This window comes from Quercus suber, unplaced genomic scaffold (genome assembly GCF_002906115.3).
Source record: "Quercus suber isolate HL8 unplaced genomic scaffold, Cork oak 2.0 scaffold_690, whole genome shotgun sequence".
Classification (NCBI taxonomy): domain Eukaryota; kingdom Viridiplantae; phylum Streptophyta; class Magnoliopsida; order Fagales; family Fagaceae; genus Quercus; species Quercus suber.
The window spans coordinates 232,823-250,217 of NW_027070131.1; the positions used below are offsets into that span (position 1 = coordinate 232,823).

The window sequence follows — 17,395 nt, forward strand, 5'->3', positions numbered from 1 at the left end:
AGTACTAGTACTATTACTATTACTCTATTCTTTTTGAAGACTGAGAAGTTACTTATTATAGAGTTTCTCATTTCTAGATAGAGTTCATTGGTCTTAGATGGTTTGCATAGAGCGGACAAGTCTACATTATTCTTAATTTATATCATTTTAAAAATATAGTTATTTATGATAATATATATTTCTTGTTTCGATTTAGTCAATAACATTTATCTGCATGAGTGGGGTAATAAATGAATGGAGCTATTTATGAATACTTTGGCCTTTGTTGAGAGAGAGAGAGAGAGAGAGAGAGAGAGAGAGAGAGAGAGAGAGAGAGAGAGAGAGAGAGAGAGAGAGAGAGAGAGAGAGAGAGAATTTTTTTTTTACAAACAAGGGCATTCAAACATTTTCGAGTATTTGACTATTCTCTTAGAGCATCTCTAGCAAATTCATCAAATATTTGTACTGTTTGGAGAATGAACAGTGATTTTTACCTTTATCTATCCACTTTTTTAAATATATTTTCTAACAGATTCTTTATCACATTCTCTATCTCATTTAAATATTATTTTTTCATTAATTATTTATTCTTTTTTTAAAAACTACACATCTTCCAACATTTTTTTATTCAACACCTAATTATTATAATAGAAAAAAAGCATTTGAAGAATGAATAGTAGCCCATCAGACTTGATGAGCTATTGTTCATGAGCCAAATTTTTTTTTTTTTTTTTTTTATATAGAGAATCCATTGGAGTGGCTTTTTTTGGTCTTATTCTCTATTATAGAAAATATTTTGCCTTTACATAAACCATTGGAGATGCTCTTAGATATGTGCCCTGTCCTACATACACTAGGTTATTACAGGGATGAATCCCTAGTGGGTGACTTGAAGATACTGGCAAGAAATTTTGAACCCAAAATTTCATTGATATCATAATTTATAAGGTTTTAAGAGCCACTAAACCCACTCCTTCAAATTACACTTTATGCTCCCAAGTCTTTGAACACGCTAATAGTGCATTCATAAGACTAACAGTCTATTATATATGGGCTCAATACATCAAGTAGACCAAAAACTCCAGCCCACTCTTAACAACCTAAAACTCACCGTCCTAGTTAGGTTTGTTTATGGACAAACTTCTACATAGCCTAGAGTCCCAGGACACAACCATTTTAAACTCAAAACTTCCTCGGCCGAATATGTTTTGGCAATTACATGTACTAGATGAATATATTGCTATGAACTACAAAGACCACAATTCTTGCTATACAGATACTTTTGGCAACATGGAATTCACTTTTTGTTTTAAAAACTAGTGTGTTCGGTCTTTGATTAATGGACTTCGCAGATAAAAAGCTAGTATTTGCGTTGAGAGAGAGAGAGTTTTGTATAGAATTTTTTTAGAACCACAAATTTTGTGCCACAATTTCTACAACAACTAAATGTGAGTGACTACTTATCACTTTTACCTAGACTCATAACCCCTTTTGTGATTACCACCACCACATACAATCAACTATATTTAAGTTGTAGTCATTTTTTTTTTTTGTTTGGTGTGGATATTCTTAATCATAGGATTTCACGAGTCCAATTAACTTAGTTGGGGGGACTTTTAGATAATGACATCCACTGGAGAATGCTGAAGCATTGGTTCCCTTACTTTGCACATTGCCTCCAAAGGCTTGACCTTGGGCATGGTGAGGCCCAAATATTCAGTCATGTCGACCTCCTCTTCCCCAATCCTTTCCCACTCAAATGATTGAATCAAAGTCCCTAATGCCAATCCAATCACTCGGTTGGCCAATGCAGCCCCAGGACATCCTCTCCTTCCAGCACCAAATGGAATTAGCCTATACCCCTCATCACTATTCCACCCTTCAAACCTTTCTGGCATAAACTTTGTTGGATTCACCCAAACCTTCGGGTCTCTATGAATGGCCCAAGCATTCACCAATAACATTGCCCCTTGAGGCACATCAAAATTGCCTACAACACAATCTTCAGATGCTTCATGTGGCACAAGAAGAGGAACAGGTGGGTACAAACGAAGTGTCTCACTAATTACATTTTGTAGATAATGTAGCTTTGGCAAGTCTTGTTCATCCAAAAGGCGTCCTTGTCCCACATTAGCATCTATCTCAGCTTTGACCCTTTCCATTGCAGTTGGATGGTTGAGCAATAGTGACATAGCCCATTCTAAGGTAGTTGATGAAGTATCAGTCCCTGCTACTAGCAGCACCTACAAAAATAAATATGCAAATGTCAGCTAGGTAAAAAGAGGTATGCTCGATGAGGTCCTACCATCTCTAGACATACAAAATTACAAAGGAGTTGAGGTCCTAAAGACCCTAGTTAGTAACTGCTACCAATTTTGCCACACAAAAGCTTACAATTTGAGGTAGTAGCAGAAGAAATTAGTGTGTATCAATTACATAATAAACAAAATTCATATATTTTTTTAAAAATACTAAAATTTATATCAATTTTATTGTAAAATATCACTTCAATATTATAATAAACAAGTATTTGAATTACTTTTTCATAATTTGTAACACAAGATTTATATAGAATAATATACGGTACAACACATCATTTTATTGTATTTTCCCTTCCCAAAAGAAATTTGTAGCATTTTAAAAAAGGAAAATACTAAAACTACTACTAAGTTTAACCACAAAAGTGTCATGACAATGAATGCGGTTCATTTCACTTAACAAATAATAAACAAGAGCACTCATTGTTGTACACTACCTAATACACATTGACCACACACACTAACGCGTGGACATTTCAAAAAAATGTAGATATCATACTCTGTTCGAGTAAGAAGGTATTAATTTGTGATTTTTTCAGAGAAATCATTTGAACCAAAGCCAAGAGGGCTGTATATGACCAATCATTTGTTTCAAAAAAGCACTTCAAAAACGAAATAAGAACAGGATTTGTTAATTACCATAATAATTCCCTTGATAATTTCGTCGGTGTAATACTCCGGCTCTGTTTCTCTCAACTTCAACAAGTTATGTATCATCAATTTCTTCACATGTACCTCGCTTCCAGCTCCACCATTTTCATCAACCAGTTCCTGCAAAAACCTATCCATCTTTTTCATCAACCCCACCATCTTCTTCTCCACACCCAGCAAATCCATCCGCTGCAAAAATGGCAAAAAATCTCCCATATTTGGTGCTCCACATAAATCCACTGATTCCCTAATAACACCACGAATTCTCTTCGCTTCCTCTTCATCTTCCACGTCCTCTCCAAAATACCTCTTCCCAGCTATCATCATTGTCATGACATTAAAAGAATGCTCCACAAACTTAGACTTCAAATCAATCTTTATCGTACCTTTACCACAACTTTGGATGAGTTTTTCACGTAGTAACTTGACCTCTTCTTGTCTAACACCAGAAAACGCGTTGATACGAGAGGAAGAGAGTATCTCAAGCGTCATGATACGGCGAAGGTTGCGCCAAAGATCACCATAGGGAGTTACAGCAACTGTGGAGTTGTTGTAGTTGAAGTGATCGCTAGCAAGCAAGCGCGGCCGGTTGGCGAAGACGACGTCGTTTGTGGTGAAGCAGTCTTCGGCGCCAGAAGGGGAAGAGACTAAGAGGACTGTACGGGAACCACATTGGAGGAGTAAGATGTTGCCGTAGTTTTGTGAAAGAGTTTGTAGAGATCGCTGGATTGGTTGCTTGAAAAGATGAAGGTGACCAATAAAGGGTAGTGATGGTGGGCTTGGAGGCAGGTTTTTCTTGATTATAGTTGCTGATTTCTTGTTTTTTATGAGGAGCTTGAGAAGAATGGAGAAAATAATTATCAGAGCAAAGCTAAACCAGTAGGGATCTTCTCCCATTTTCTCTCTGTTCACATGTTTAGTTAGGTTGTCTACTTGTATTCAAAAATTATTTACCATCTTCTTCTGTCAAAAAAAAAAAAAAAAAATTATTTGCGTGCGAGAATGGGAGAAAGATTTGTCGGTGAAGATAATGGTAAGATACATGTGGCATTGAACTTTTGTATTTGTCTGCAACAACTAAATTAGTTGTAAGATGGGTTTAAAAACCGAATGGGGCTGATGGGTTGAATCGGTTCAATTAGGAATCGGATATTAATTTGGTTAGTTTAACTGGAGCCGGATGGTTCAACCACAAAAACCGAGAACCAGAACGGTTCAACTGGTAATGGAGTGGTTCGCTTAAAACACCGAAAAGGCAGCAATATTGATTGAAACGACACCACTTCTCAGTCTCTCTCATATTATTCAGTCTTTGATTAATAGCACGACAATCTTAGTTCTGTGAGGAAATGAGAACTGGAGAAAATTTCATTTGTGGGTGAAGTGGGTACTGAAAAAAACTTAAATTTAAGGGTAACAATCAAAAGAAAAACTAACAAAAAGATGAAAAAGTAGATATTGGGGAAGAACTATGCGTTGCAGAGAGAGAGAGAGAGAGAGAGAGAGAGAGCCATATATATTCTGTGAGGATTTAAAAGACAGGAAAAGCGATTTGGATTTGGAATGAGAGGATAGTATTTTGAATCTCTAATGGATGTGATCATGTGAATAAATGAGAGTCGGTGAAACGTGGGAGCTGGGAGTGAGTCGAGAGTAAATGGTGGTAGGTTGACACACCAAAAGGAAACAGTAGGTGTTCGGTAATTGGTGGGGCCGTGGCGGTGGTCTAAATTTCATATGAATTTTTTTTTTAAGTGAAGCTTAATTAACAGTTAAGGAATCAAGCAACAGATTTTCTTATATAAGAAATAAGATGAGAAACTTTACATAAAAATTATTTTAAAATTGTAGATATCTTTCAATAAATATTTTTAATTATAAACTTAAAACTATTTGCAACAAGTTGAGTCTCTTCTTAAACAAATTACAAGCGGAAAAAGAAGTCTTGTATTTGACTTTCTCACCATTATTTGTTTTTCTTTTCTTCTTAATAATCATGTTTGTTTAAATTTATAATATTTTAAGCGTATATTTGGCATTGACTTAAAAAGTTAGTTTTTTTAACTTTTTAGTTTACTTTTGTTACTATTTATGGGTCTTATTATATTTTTTAATACTATTTATAGGTTCCACTGAACTATTTTAATTACCTTTAAGCTTTATCTACCGTACTTTTAATAAAAAGTTTTTAATTTTAATTAAATAAGTTATTCTTAAACAGACTCTAAATATAAATTTATAAAAAAATCACAAATTTTAAGAGTCATAAGTATACATTAGTATTTTGTTTTAGTATATTTAAATACCTTTGTCTTTACTCTTCTATTTTCTCCGTTCGTTCCAAATATAATGTAAGAATTTAAGGTCATCAAAATTAAAATAGGTAAAAGAAATTAAAAAGTAAAATGTGCAGTGATTTTTCTAGGGAAAATTGAAAATGTGGATGGCATTTTTAACCCAACGAAAACAACATGAACAAAACCTACTTTAAGATTTAAAATAATACAAATTACTGATAAAATGTGGATGGCATTCGTTCTTCATTTCCCCCTCCCATTAATTACAGTACAAGTGTAGTTAATAGTTGTGTGGTTGAATGGGCTTCGGGCCCATTTCCACCAGAACGTTCCTTACTATCATGCTCATGCTTCAGGCAGCACATTACTGTTAGTCTGGTCCATCACTTAGAAGAATTCATTGTATAAGTAGATGTCACAGGAAAGAATTAAATAAGAAAAAAAAAGTAATAACCAGTTGTTTCAGACCTCCACACGTGTTCAGAATTAAAAAGAAATTAAAAAGAAACAAAAGTTTTTAAGTTTGGAAACTCCATACCTTGTAGTAGATGGAGTCTAGGTGGCAATAATAGATAATGAGTCACTATAAGCAAAATCTGAGTTGAATGACTCACACATCCCAGGTTGCATTTAAGTACATTGATTAAGCTAGTCCTTGGAGTTAGAAGAACTAAAAATAAAAAATTAAGTGAAAAGTAAACAAAAGTTATGTAGTGTGGAAATTTGGAGTGCATATTGGGTAAGGATTGGTAGACAATACTTATTAGATTTAGGTTTTCGAAATTGTTATAGGACCCTATCCCTCTAAAGCAAGAAAGAAATGAAACTCTTAATGATCCATTTGAATTGAGGGCCAGGGAGGAATGGGAGTAGAATTTGCCCAAAATTATCATTTTTTTTATAGCATTTACATCAGTTCGTGTATTTTACACATATATTTTTACACTAAAAACTTATTTTTTTTATTTTACATATTTACTTTTACAAAACACCCATACCAGTTTATCTATTTTATCACCTCTTTTATTTAAATAATCAATTTTCTCAATTTTTTTTATTATTTTCTCAACTAACCCCTTATTCTATGCACACGCTCTCTCTCTCTCTCTCTCTTTCGCTCTCAGCCCATTTTTTCTGAACCCATTTTGTCTGATTTTGCTCTCTCTCTCTCTCTCTCTCTCTCTCTCTCATCTCTCTATATATATATATATATATATACCCAACTCTCTACCCATAACCTATCTTTGGTATTTCTGAATCAACTCTCCCTCTCGGTCTATACCGCTCCACAGCTCCCACGAGCTCCGATCCACAACTCCAAACCACCGCTCCGATCCACGCTTCGATCCAAGCTCCCACACGCATCGATCCACAGCTCTGAACCACTGCTCCGATCCACAACTCCCACGAGCTTCGATCCACTGCTCCGAACCACTGCTCCGATCCAAGCTCCCACACGCTCCGATCCACAGCTCTGAACCACCGCTTCGATCCACAGCTCCCACGAGCTTCGATCCACAGCTCCGAACCATCGCCGATCTGAAATTTCCATCTGAAACTCCAATCTAAGCACGGTGTCGATCTGAAACTCCGATCCAAGCACGGCAAGAAGAACTCTGATCTAAGCACAACGAGAAGAACGCCGATCCAAGCACTCCAATCCAAGCACGCCGATCTGCCACAAGCGCCGATCTACTCCCTCTGTTTCCATTGGTGTGTCCGTGTGTGGGTGTGTTTGGCTTTGTAGTGTTTGTGGGTTATTTTGTTGTTGATTTTGTGGTGGTTGATTTTTGATTTTGTCTGTGGGAGTGTGTATTGGAGGAAGAAGCAGATGATGAGGGGTTGGTTGTACAGATGGAGAAGAGAGAGAAAAAAAAGGAGCGAAATTAGAAATTATTAAAATAATCTATACATGAACTACAGTAACCGTGTATATATCCACGGTTACTGTAGCTTATGGAAATTTTTAGAAGAGTTTACACAGTTTTAATTACACGATCTGATGTTGGAGGATTTTTGGCCAAAATATGTAAAATGAGGAAGTTTTTGTATTATAGAAGATTATCCACATACTGATGTGGATGCTTTTAGCCAATTTTACTTTATTTTCACTCCATCTCTTTTCCCCTCAATCTAAATGAGTCCTTAGTCTGAACACGCTCATGGTGCATTCATAAGATTGATGGTCTATTATGGGCTCAATAAATTAAATAGATCGAAAACTCTAGCCCACTCTTAAGTCTTGACAACCTAAAACTCACCAACCTAGTTAGGTCCTTTATGGACTAACTTCTACATAGCCCCCAAAATATGATTTCACAATTACATGTACTATGAAAATATTGACTGCAATTCTTGATATACAAATATTATTAGCAACAAGGAATTCAATTTTTGTTTAAAAAATTAGTGTGTCAATCTTTGATTAATGGACTTAGAGCATCCACATCAGTCCATAGATAGTCTTGCAAAATAAATAAAGTACCCATTTTTACACATTTTGGCCAAAAAAACACCCACATCAGTGGGTGTAAAATTATGCAAAATATACACCCGGCTGTGTAAATGGACAGTAACCATGTATATATACACGGTTATTGTTCTTGTGTTAACGATTTTTTATTTTATTTTCTCTCTCCTCTATCAAACTACTTCTCTTCCCTAACCATTACAACAACCCAGCACACCAGAATAACCACCCAACCACCAAACTTAGTGCCACCACCAAACACCACAATCTAGCACAGAGTATTAACCAAAATCAATAGAAAATTAACCCAAAATCAACACAGAGATACACTTGCTCCAAAAAAAAAAAAAAAAAGAATAAAAAAATAGAGATACACAAACACACCCACACACAAACAAACCCAAACGGACAAACAACAAAGAGAGATTGGTTCTTATCGGAATGATCGGTGCTTGATTGGAACGATTGGAGCTCGTGGGTCTCGCTTGATCGAAGCTCGTGGGTATGGGTCTTGCCTGACCGGAGCCTGATCGGAGCTAGGGAGATACACTAACTGATCGGTGCTTGTGGATCGGAGCTAGGGAGATCTTGGTCAAATTTGATTTGGTCAGATCTGATCGGTGCTTGTGGATCGGAGCTAGGGAGATCGATGCTTGTGGATTGGAGCTAGGGAGATCGGTGCTTGCCTGATCGAAGTTGTGGATCGGTGCTTGTGACTGAGTTGGTGTGGATTAGACCGAGAGGGAGAGTTGATTCAGAAATGGGTATAGACATGGGTTATGGGTAGAGAGATGTGTATAGACAGAGAGCAACAAATCAGAAAAAATGGGTTGAGAGAGAGAGAGAGAGAGAGAGAGAGAGAGAGAGAGAGAGAGAGAGAGTGCGAGTATAATAAGGGGTTAGTTGAGGAAATAATAAAAAAATTGAGAAAATTGATTATTTAAATAAAAGAGGTGATAAAATAGATGAACTGATGTGGGTGTTTTGTAAAAATAGATGTATAAAATAGAAAAAGTAGGTTTTTAGTGTAAAAATGAATGTGTAAAATACACAGATTGATGTGGTTGCTCTTATGCAGATAAGATGTATTTGCATTGAGAGAATTTCGTATGGAATTTTTTTTAGAACCAGAACTTTTGTGTCACAATTTTTGTAATAACTAAGTGTGAGTGACTACTTGTTACTTTTGTACGTTTTTAGATTCCTTAAAACACAACCAGATTAACCTAGTTAATTAGCCAAGTGATTACTTAGTCAAATTAAACAAATCTAGGTTAACACAAATATATCATATCAATGTAAAGTGCGGAAAGTAAAGAATATAAAGATATGATGACCCAGGAAAACTAAACTGGTAAAAAACCTGAGGAGGATTTAACCTAGCTATCCTTAAGGTAAACCGAATCCACTATGAAAGAATTGAAGTTTACATAATAGTGACTTAGATCACTAATATCCTATTGCTACCTCGAGTAGGAAACTTAATACCACGACCATGTGACAGCTCCGAGTTCACGGACTACTTCTTTCTTGGATTCCCAGCAAATACAAGCACTCCCGCTTGTGTATCTTTAAACTCTTTAATCTGCAATTGAATTGATCACCAAGTTCTTAACATAGTTTTGATTCTTGATAACCCTAAGTATGTGTAAAGGCAAACACCTCTAAATCTTACAAAAGATTCACATACACAGTATAAAGAGTAACCTCAAAACGTGGCTTCGGTTTTCCCTTTTATACTTAGAGCAAAACATAAAACCCTATATGTCAAACAGGCTTAAGTTGAGCTAGAAATTCTACAGAAAAAATAATTTGCATGACTTTCGATCGATCAAGTCTAATTCTCGATTGATCGAGCCAGGCAGATTTACACAATAAATTTTGCAGTAACTCGATTCCAACTTTACATAAAAACACATACTTTGAACAAGTCTAAACACAACCAAAACGTTTTGATCATAATTTGCTAACATTACAAAATGAAGTTCTAATACATTATTTCCTAATTCGTTAGAACCTAACAACTTTTATATAGACTCAACTTTTTCTCCACCACCATCACATACAATCAACTATATCTAAGTTGTGATCACAGATTTTTTTTTTGTGTGTGAATATTCTTAATCACAGGATTTCATGAGTCCAGTTGATTTAGTTGGGGGACTTTTAGATGATGGTATCCACTGGAGACTGCCGAGGCATTTGTTCCCTTACTTTGCACATTGCCTCCAAAGGCTTGACCTTGGGCATGGTGAGACCCAAATATTCAGTCATGTCAACCTCCTCTTCACCAATTCTTTCCCACTCAAATGATTGAATCAAAGTCCCCAATGTCAATCCAATCACCCGGTTAGCTAATGCAACCCCAGGACATCCTCTCCTTCCAGCACCAAATGGAATTAGCCTATACCCCTCACCACCGCACCCTTCAAACCTCTCTGGCATAAACTTTGTTGGGTTCACCCAAACCTTAGGATCTCTATGAATGGCCCAAGCATTGACCAATAACATTGCTCCTTGAGGCACATCATAATTGCCTACTACACAATCTTTAGAAGCTTCACGTGGCACAAGAAGAGGAACAGGTGGATACAAACGGAGTGTCTCACTAATTACATTTTGTAGATAATGTAGCTTTGGCAAGTCTTGTTCATCCAAAAGGCGGCCTTGTCCCACATTAGCATCTATCTCAGCTCTGACCCTTTCCATTGCAGTTGGATGGTTGAGTAACAGTGACATAGCCCATTCTAAGGTAGTTGATGAAGTATCAATCCCTGCTACTAGCAGCACCTGTAAAAGTAAGCTGGGTAAGAAAGGTTTGCTCAGGTCCTATATGGATATACAAAATTACAAATTGAGTTGAATTCCTGAAGACCCCAGTTAGTAACTGCTACCAATTTTGCTACACAAAAGCTTACAATTTGAGGTAGTCGTAGAGATAATTAGTATGTATATCAACAACATAATAAATAAAATCCATATATATATATATATACATATTTTTTTTTAAAATACTAAAATTGCTATCAATATTGTTTTCACTAAGGTGACATTTCATACAATTAATATCACACCAAAAATATAATAAACTATTTTTGAATTACTTTTTTATTGTTTGTAACGCGTCAATTTATATGATTTATATTATAATACATCATTTCGTAGAATTTTTCCTTCTCCAAAGAAATATGTAGTATTTTCAAAAATAAAAATGCCAAAACTATTAACAAGTTTAGCCACAAAAGTGTTACAAAATGAGGGGACAATGAATACAATTGATTCCACTTTAACGCATAACAAACAAGAGTGGTAATAATTGCAATTGATTTCACTTTACCACATAACAATCAAAAGCATTACACTACCTAATAGGCTAATACACATTAACCATACGAACTTACTGTAACGTGTGGACATTTCAAAAGAATGTAGGTATCATGCTCTGTTTGAGTGAGCAAGGTATTAATTTGTGATTTTTTCAGAGAAATCATTTGAACCAAAGCCAGTGCAACAGGGCTGTATATGATCAATCATTTGTTTCAATAAAATTCTTCAAAAACTAAAGAGGAATAGGATTTGTAAATTACCATAATAATTCCCTTGATGATTTCGTCCGTGTAATACTCCGGCTCTGTTTCTCTCAACTTCAACAAGTTATGTATCATCAATTTCTTCACCTGTACCTCGCTTCCAGCTCCACCATTTTCATCAACCAGTTCCTGCAAAAACCTATCCATCTTTTTCATCAACCCCACCATCTTCTTCTCCACACCCAGCAAATCCATCCACTGTAAAAATGGCAAAAAGTCTCCCATATTTGTTGCTCCACATAAATCTACCGATTCCCTAATAACACCACGAATTCTCTTTGCTTCCTCTTCATCTTCCACGTCCTCTCCAAAATACCTCTTCCCAGCTATCATCATTGTCATGACATTGAAAGAATGCTCCACAAACTTAGACTTCAGATCAATCTTTCTCGTGCCTTTACCACAACTTTGCATGAGTTTTTCATATAGTAACTTGACCTCTTCTTGTCTAACACTCGAAAACGCGTTGATACGAGAGGAAGAGAGTATCTCAAGCGTCATGATACGGCGAAGGTTGCGCCAAAGATCACCATAGGGAGCTACAGCAACTGTGGAGTAGTTGTAGTTGAAGTGATCGCTAGAAAGCAAGCGCGGCCGGTTGGCGAAGACGACGTCGTTTGTGGTGAAACATTCTTCGGCGGCTGAAGGGGAAGAGACTAAGAGGACTGTACGGGAACCACATCGGAGGAGTAAGATGTTGCCGTAGTTTTGTGAAAGAGTTTGTAGAGATCGCTGGATCGGTTGTTTGAAAAGATGAAGGTGACCAATAAAAGGGAGAGATGATGGGCTTGGAGGTAGGTTCTTCTTGATTGTTGTTGCTGTTTTCTTGTTTTTTATGTAGAGCTTGAGAAAAATGGAGACAATGATTACCAGAGCAAAGCTAAACCAGTAGGGATCTTGCATTTTCTCTCTCTGTTTGGTTGGGTTGTCTAATTGTATTGGTCTGGCCAGCACATTGACACTTTTGTTACTTTGAGTAAAGGAAAATTCAAATCATAATTGAGTCCGCCATGGCTTAGAAAATATTAAATTTCTCTTTATTTTAATAAAGTTGCAGTACTATTCTTACCTAAACAAATTACAAGTGGAAAAAAAGTCCTATATATAGTTGACTTCCTCATCTAATATCTGTTTTTCTTATCTTCTTAATAATCATGTTAGTTTGAATTTATAAAATTTTAAATATGAATGATTAGTATTGAATATTGATATCTTCTCGGATTGTGATACGAATATGCATTATTTGTAACATTTGATGTCATGTTTGTGCCCTTGATAAATAAAATGGGAATGATTTAGGTTTAGTGTGGGCATAGATGCAACTTTTTGCTGATTGTAGATTGTTTATTTACTAAAGTTGGTAACAGTATATCCTTAAAAATTTGAGACTTTAAAAAGTTTTATATAAGCAAATGAATTAATAAGCTAAAAAATTAAAGGAAAAATATGATGGCAAACAAATACACCATCAGAGATCTGAGTCCTGCTCGATTATGCAATTAATCAATTATTAAGATATAGTACTTATTAAGTTTATTTGCAAGAAAACAAAGGTTTATATTCCCAAAGTAAACTAACTAGACCTAATTAACATTTGAGTTTCACTTATCAAAAAAAAAAAAAAAAAAAAACATTTGAGTTTCACTTATCAAAAAAAAAAAAAAAAAAAAACATTTGAGTTTCACTTATTAGAAAATTTGTTTAATATTGTATTATTATTATTATTATTTTTTATCTTTGTCTAAACTTCTCTTACAATGCAAATAAAAATGCTTACTATATAGGGTATCATTCATTGGTTTAATAAGTTTTTATGATTTTAAATTTAGGGAAAATTATTAGGTATTCCCTAAATATCATAAATGTACACTCTCCCCTCTTATATGAATAGTGGGTTCTATCATGAATTTAATTAGTGAGACCTACTATTTATGTGAGAGGATGGAGTATGCATTTATGGTATTCCAGAAGTACACAATAATTTTCCTAAATTTAGGTTATCCATTCCTCAGTGATTCGTTTAACTTAATTCATGGTAATAATAAATGAATATGTCTAATATCATTTTGAGTTTTTAAAATATAAATAAGTTGGATTTATAATGAAATTCATAAAATTTAATAAGATCAATAATGGATTTTGAATTTAATATTTAACAAATATAAGTTTAGAAATGATTTTTTTTTTTTTAGTAATTCTGGTATCACAACTAATTCTACAACTTTGCCACATGATAATTCATGAGTGATGAAATTATAAACCCATATAGACCCACCATTTTATTCTCATAACTTACAACTCATTATATAGATAAATTGTGACAAAAATGATAAAAATTGTTGTAGCACTATATTTACTTTTTTTTTTTTTTCCAAAACCTAATCATGGTCATTTCCTAGGCCCATTTTTATATGGTACTTTCGTCATGAATTCGTGGGTAAAACGCTAATCTGTATATGTAGGATAATGAATGAAAGGTGTCGTTGCTTCTAAATGTATAAAAAGTAAAGCATAGGAAGCCATCCCGAGAGAGATTTTTGTGAGGATCCAGAGGGCCCCCAGATCTAGATCCGGATCAAATCCAAAATTTTATCCACAACTTTCGTCAAACCAAACTATTATTGACAACAGAAAATGTTGGTCTTACCCAAAATGTTATAACAAGACAAAACTGAGAAAGGATTGGAATATTGCTATTTGATATAAAATGAGCATAATTCCTGTTGGAAAAGTTTAAATTAATTAAAAAAAATTGACAGCTGAGTAATTTAAGATCCAACCGATAAAGTTTAGTAACAAACTTGATTATTTATAATTTAATACTACAACTCTATTTAATATTTTTTTACTTAATGCAAATTTTGACAAATTCGTTGTTGAAATACATTTTTTTTTTTTATATCCTTCATATTTATAAAATTTTCAAAAGATAAAAAATAATAATTATGTCATCAATAAAATATTTAAATTTCAAGTTTTTATAATATTAAATTATGCACAAAAACAAATCAATAGATCAAATAATAAATAAAATTTGATTGGCATGAAATTTCACATGTTTATTAAAAATATAAAAAACATATAATCAAATAGTTAGATTTTTAAAATATATAGTTATGCTAATTTTCTAAGTGGAAATTATAATTTTAGGCAACAATCAAATTTGTAGCCAAACTTTATCCAATTTTAAAAAGAAAAAATTTGATGGAAGTCATCTCAACAACTTCACAAAAATGTGTTGGTTTTGTAAACCTTTTCCTCAATTAGAAGCACTTATCTATGCACTTATAAAAGCATAGGTAATTATAAAATATTGGTTTTGTTAATCAGTCTCATATCTTCTAACAAATATAATCAAAGTTGAGAGAGGAAGTTAGTCATGGAAGGGCCTGGAGTACAAACAGCCTCCAAAGGCTTAGTCTTTGCCATGAGAAATTCGGAACTTGAGGTCATGTCCACCATCTTCTTCCCAACCATTTCCCAATCAAAGCACTGAATGAATGCACCCAATGCTAAAGACATAACCCGCATGGCCATGCCAGCACCAGGGCATGCCCTTCTCCCTATGCCAAACGGAATGAACTTGAACCCTTCTCTTTCTCCATTGATTTCTTCAAATCTCTCTGGCTTGAACTTAGTAGGCTCCTCCCAAAGCTTGGGATCTCTATGCATGGACCATGCATTCACCAACATAATTGTCCCTCGTGGGATATGAAATCCTACCACAGTGCAGTCTGCTGAGGAACAATGAGGTAATAAAAGTGGTGATGTAGGATACAATCTAAGTGTTTCATTGATGACACAACGAAGATAGGGAAGTTTAGCAAGATCCAAGTCATTTATCAAGCGCTCACACCCAACTTGGCTGTCAATCTCTGCTTTAACCTTTTGCAATACTTTAGGATGATTCAGAAGAAGTGACATTGCCCATTCCATGGTTATTGCTGTTGTTTCGGTTCCCGCAACAAACACCGTCTGAAGCACATAATTCTCTAGTAAGCTAAGTTAACATTTCCGGAAACAAAAATTCTAGGCAGAAAGGAAAAAGACTTTATATTTTTTAGTACATAACTCAAGAAGATGTTTGGATATTCTGTAAAATTGCACATAGTGTTTCGCATGGATTTAACATCATGGCTCGATTGTTTCTTAATGTTAGTGTATAGATTAGCCCATTGGGCTTAGCCTAGTCTATTACTTGTACTACACTTATATTACTTATACTGCACACATACCTAGCCTATATAAAGGCTCTCTTTTGTACACTGTTTTACACACATTAATATACTGATTATTCAGTCATTCTCTCTCTTTATATTGTTAACATGGTATCAGAGCCTTGCCTCTGATTTTTTTGGTTCCTGTGGACATCTCCGGCGTTCTTCCGCTGCCCTCGCCTTCATCCGGTAGTCACTGTCAGAAGCGAGTCACCGCCGTCACGCCCACAACCCTAGAACACTCGGATTTTGTCAGTTTGTTGATCAAACCGCCAAAGTAAAGGCATACATTGACAGATCTGACAGTCTCGAGCAAAACCCAACAAAAATCTGCCAGAAACAGCCTTCCACGTGCCTCCACGCGCCACCAGAAGTTTCTGCCTCACGAGCACGAGCCGCCATGCGCTTCCACGCGCCGTCTCTACTTTCCACGCGCCGTCCACGCGCCTGCCACGCGCCTCACGCGCCCTGCTCCGTTTCACGGACTGCCACGTCAGCCCTAGGGTGACGTCACTCAGCCACGTCAGCATCCCGCGTCAGCATCCCACGTCAGCATTCCACGTCAGCGTCAGCTGTTGACCGTTGACCAGACCATTGACCGTTGACTTTGACCAAGGTCAAAATTTTTCAACATGACCTGTCTTGCTCAGTTTTTCGCGTAGATTCCGATTTTGGGCTCCGTTTCTGCATTTGAGGTCTCTAAATCTCATTTTTTGGTCATTTTCTTCATTATGGCTCAACAAAATGAACGCGACATCATACGTCCTATCACCATTATGTTGAATGGTCCTACTAGCTATCATGCCTGGTCTCAGAATATGACTGTTTTTCTCAAGGGTCGTAAACTGTGGAGATATGTGACTAGTTCAATTCCTAAGCCAGTACCAAACCCTAAGTCCAAAGTCATAGCTGCTGAAGAGTCTTCCACGACTACTGTTACAACAGATGATTATGAAGATCGCCTAAAGGAATGGGAAGTCTCCTGATGGTCCTGAACTTCGTCTGTTCCACTCGGGTAAGCATTCCTCCCCCTTATCTCTCTGATTATCACTGCTCTTTTGCCCTTGCCACCCTCTATGAACCTCACACCTATCGTGAGGCCCATACTGACCCTCTTTGGCAGCAAGCTATGAATGATGAACTAGATGCCCTTCATAAAAATCACACTTGGGATATGGTTGATTTGCCTCCTGGTCAGTCTGTAGTAGGTTGTAGGTGGGTTTACAAGATCAAGACCAAGGCTGATGGATCTGTTGAACGATACAAGGCTCGCCTAGTTGCCAAGGGCTTTACCCAAGAGTATGGCATTGACTATGAGGAAACATTTGCTCCTGTTGCTCGCCTTACATCTGTCAGATGTCTCATTGCTGTGGCTGCTGTTCGCCGTTGGCCTCTTTATCAAATGGATGTGAAGAATGCTTTCCTCAATGGAGACCTTCAAGAAGAAGTGTACATGCAACCACCCCTGGCTATCCACATTCAGGCAGTCAAGTTTGTCGCCTTCGCCGTGCTCTTTATGGCCTCAAGCAGGCTCCTCGAGCTTGGTTTGAAAAGTTCAGCTCAGTTGTTGCTCAGCAGGGTTTCACTTCGAGTCCTCATGACACTGCTCTCTTCGTCCGAAGATCCTCTGCTGGTATCACTCTTATTCTTCTCTATGTTGATGATATGATTATTACTGGAGATGATTCTGCAGGTATCCGCTCTCTCCAGCACTTCCTTAGTCAGCATTTTGAGATGAAAGATTTGGGCACTCTCAGCTATTTTCTTGGGCTTGAGGTTACCTCATCCTCTGATGGATACTATCTTTCCCAAGCTAAATATGCTTCTGATCTTCTCTCCAAAGCCGGTATCACTGACAACAAGACTGTTTCCA

At 36.1% G+C, this 17,395-nt stretch overlaps 3 protein-coding genes across 3 annotated transcripts in view; all 3 read right to left on the bottom strand.

Annotated features, from left to right (window-relative positions):
• Positions 1-1,353: 1,353 nt before the first annotated feature.
• On the bottom strand, positions 1,354-4,534 carry LOC112040845 (cytochrome P450 81Q32). The gene is made up of 2 exons (XM_024073779.2): positions 2,937-4,534; positions 1,354-2,222 (listed from the first exon to the last, which is right to left on the bottom strand). The coding sequence occupies exons 1-2, from the start codon at positions 3,843-3,845 to the stop codon at positions 1,596-1,598; spliced, it is 1,536 nt and encodes a 511-aa protein (XP_023929547.1). The 5' UTR covers positions 3,846-4,534; the 3' UTR covers positions 1,354-1,595.
• Positions 4,535-9,480: 4,946 nt separating this feature from the next.
• On the bottom strand, positions 9,481-12,340 carry LOC112040748 (cytochrome P450 81Q32-like). Its single transcript, XM_024073643.2, has 2 exons — positions 11,303-12,340; positions 9,481-10,505 (listed from the first exon to the last, which is right to left on the bottom strand). Exons 1-2 carry the CDS (start codon positions 12,206-12,208, stop codon positions 9,882-9,884), a joined length of 1,530 nt encoding a protein of 509 aa, XP_023929411.1. The 5' UTR covers positions 12,209-12,340; the 3' UTR covers positions 9,481-9,881.
• A 1,210-nt stretch (positions 12,341-13,550) lies between these two features.
• Positions 13,551-17,395, bottom strand: part of LOC112040814 (cytochrome P450 81C13) — an 8,527-nt gene continuing 4,682 nt past the window's right edge. Inside the window, exon 2 of the mRNA XM_024073736.2 lies at positions 13,551-15,280. Within this exon, the coding sequence (XP_023929504.1) occupies positions 14,660-15,280 (621 nt within the window). The 3' untranslated portion in view covers positions 13,551-14,659. The remainder of the gene's footprint in view (positions 15,281-17,395) is intronic.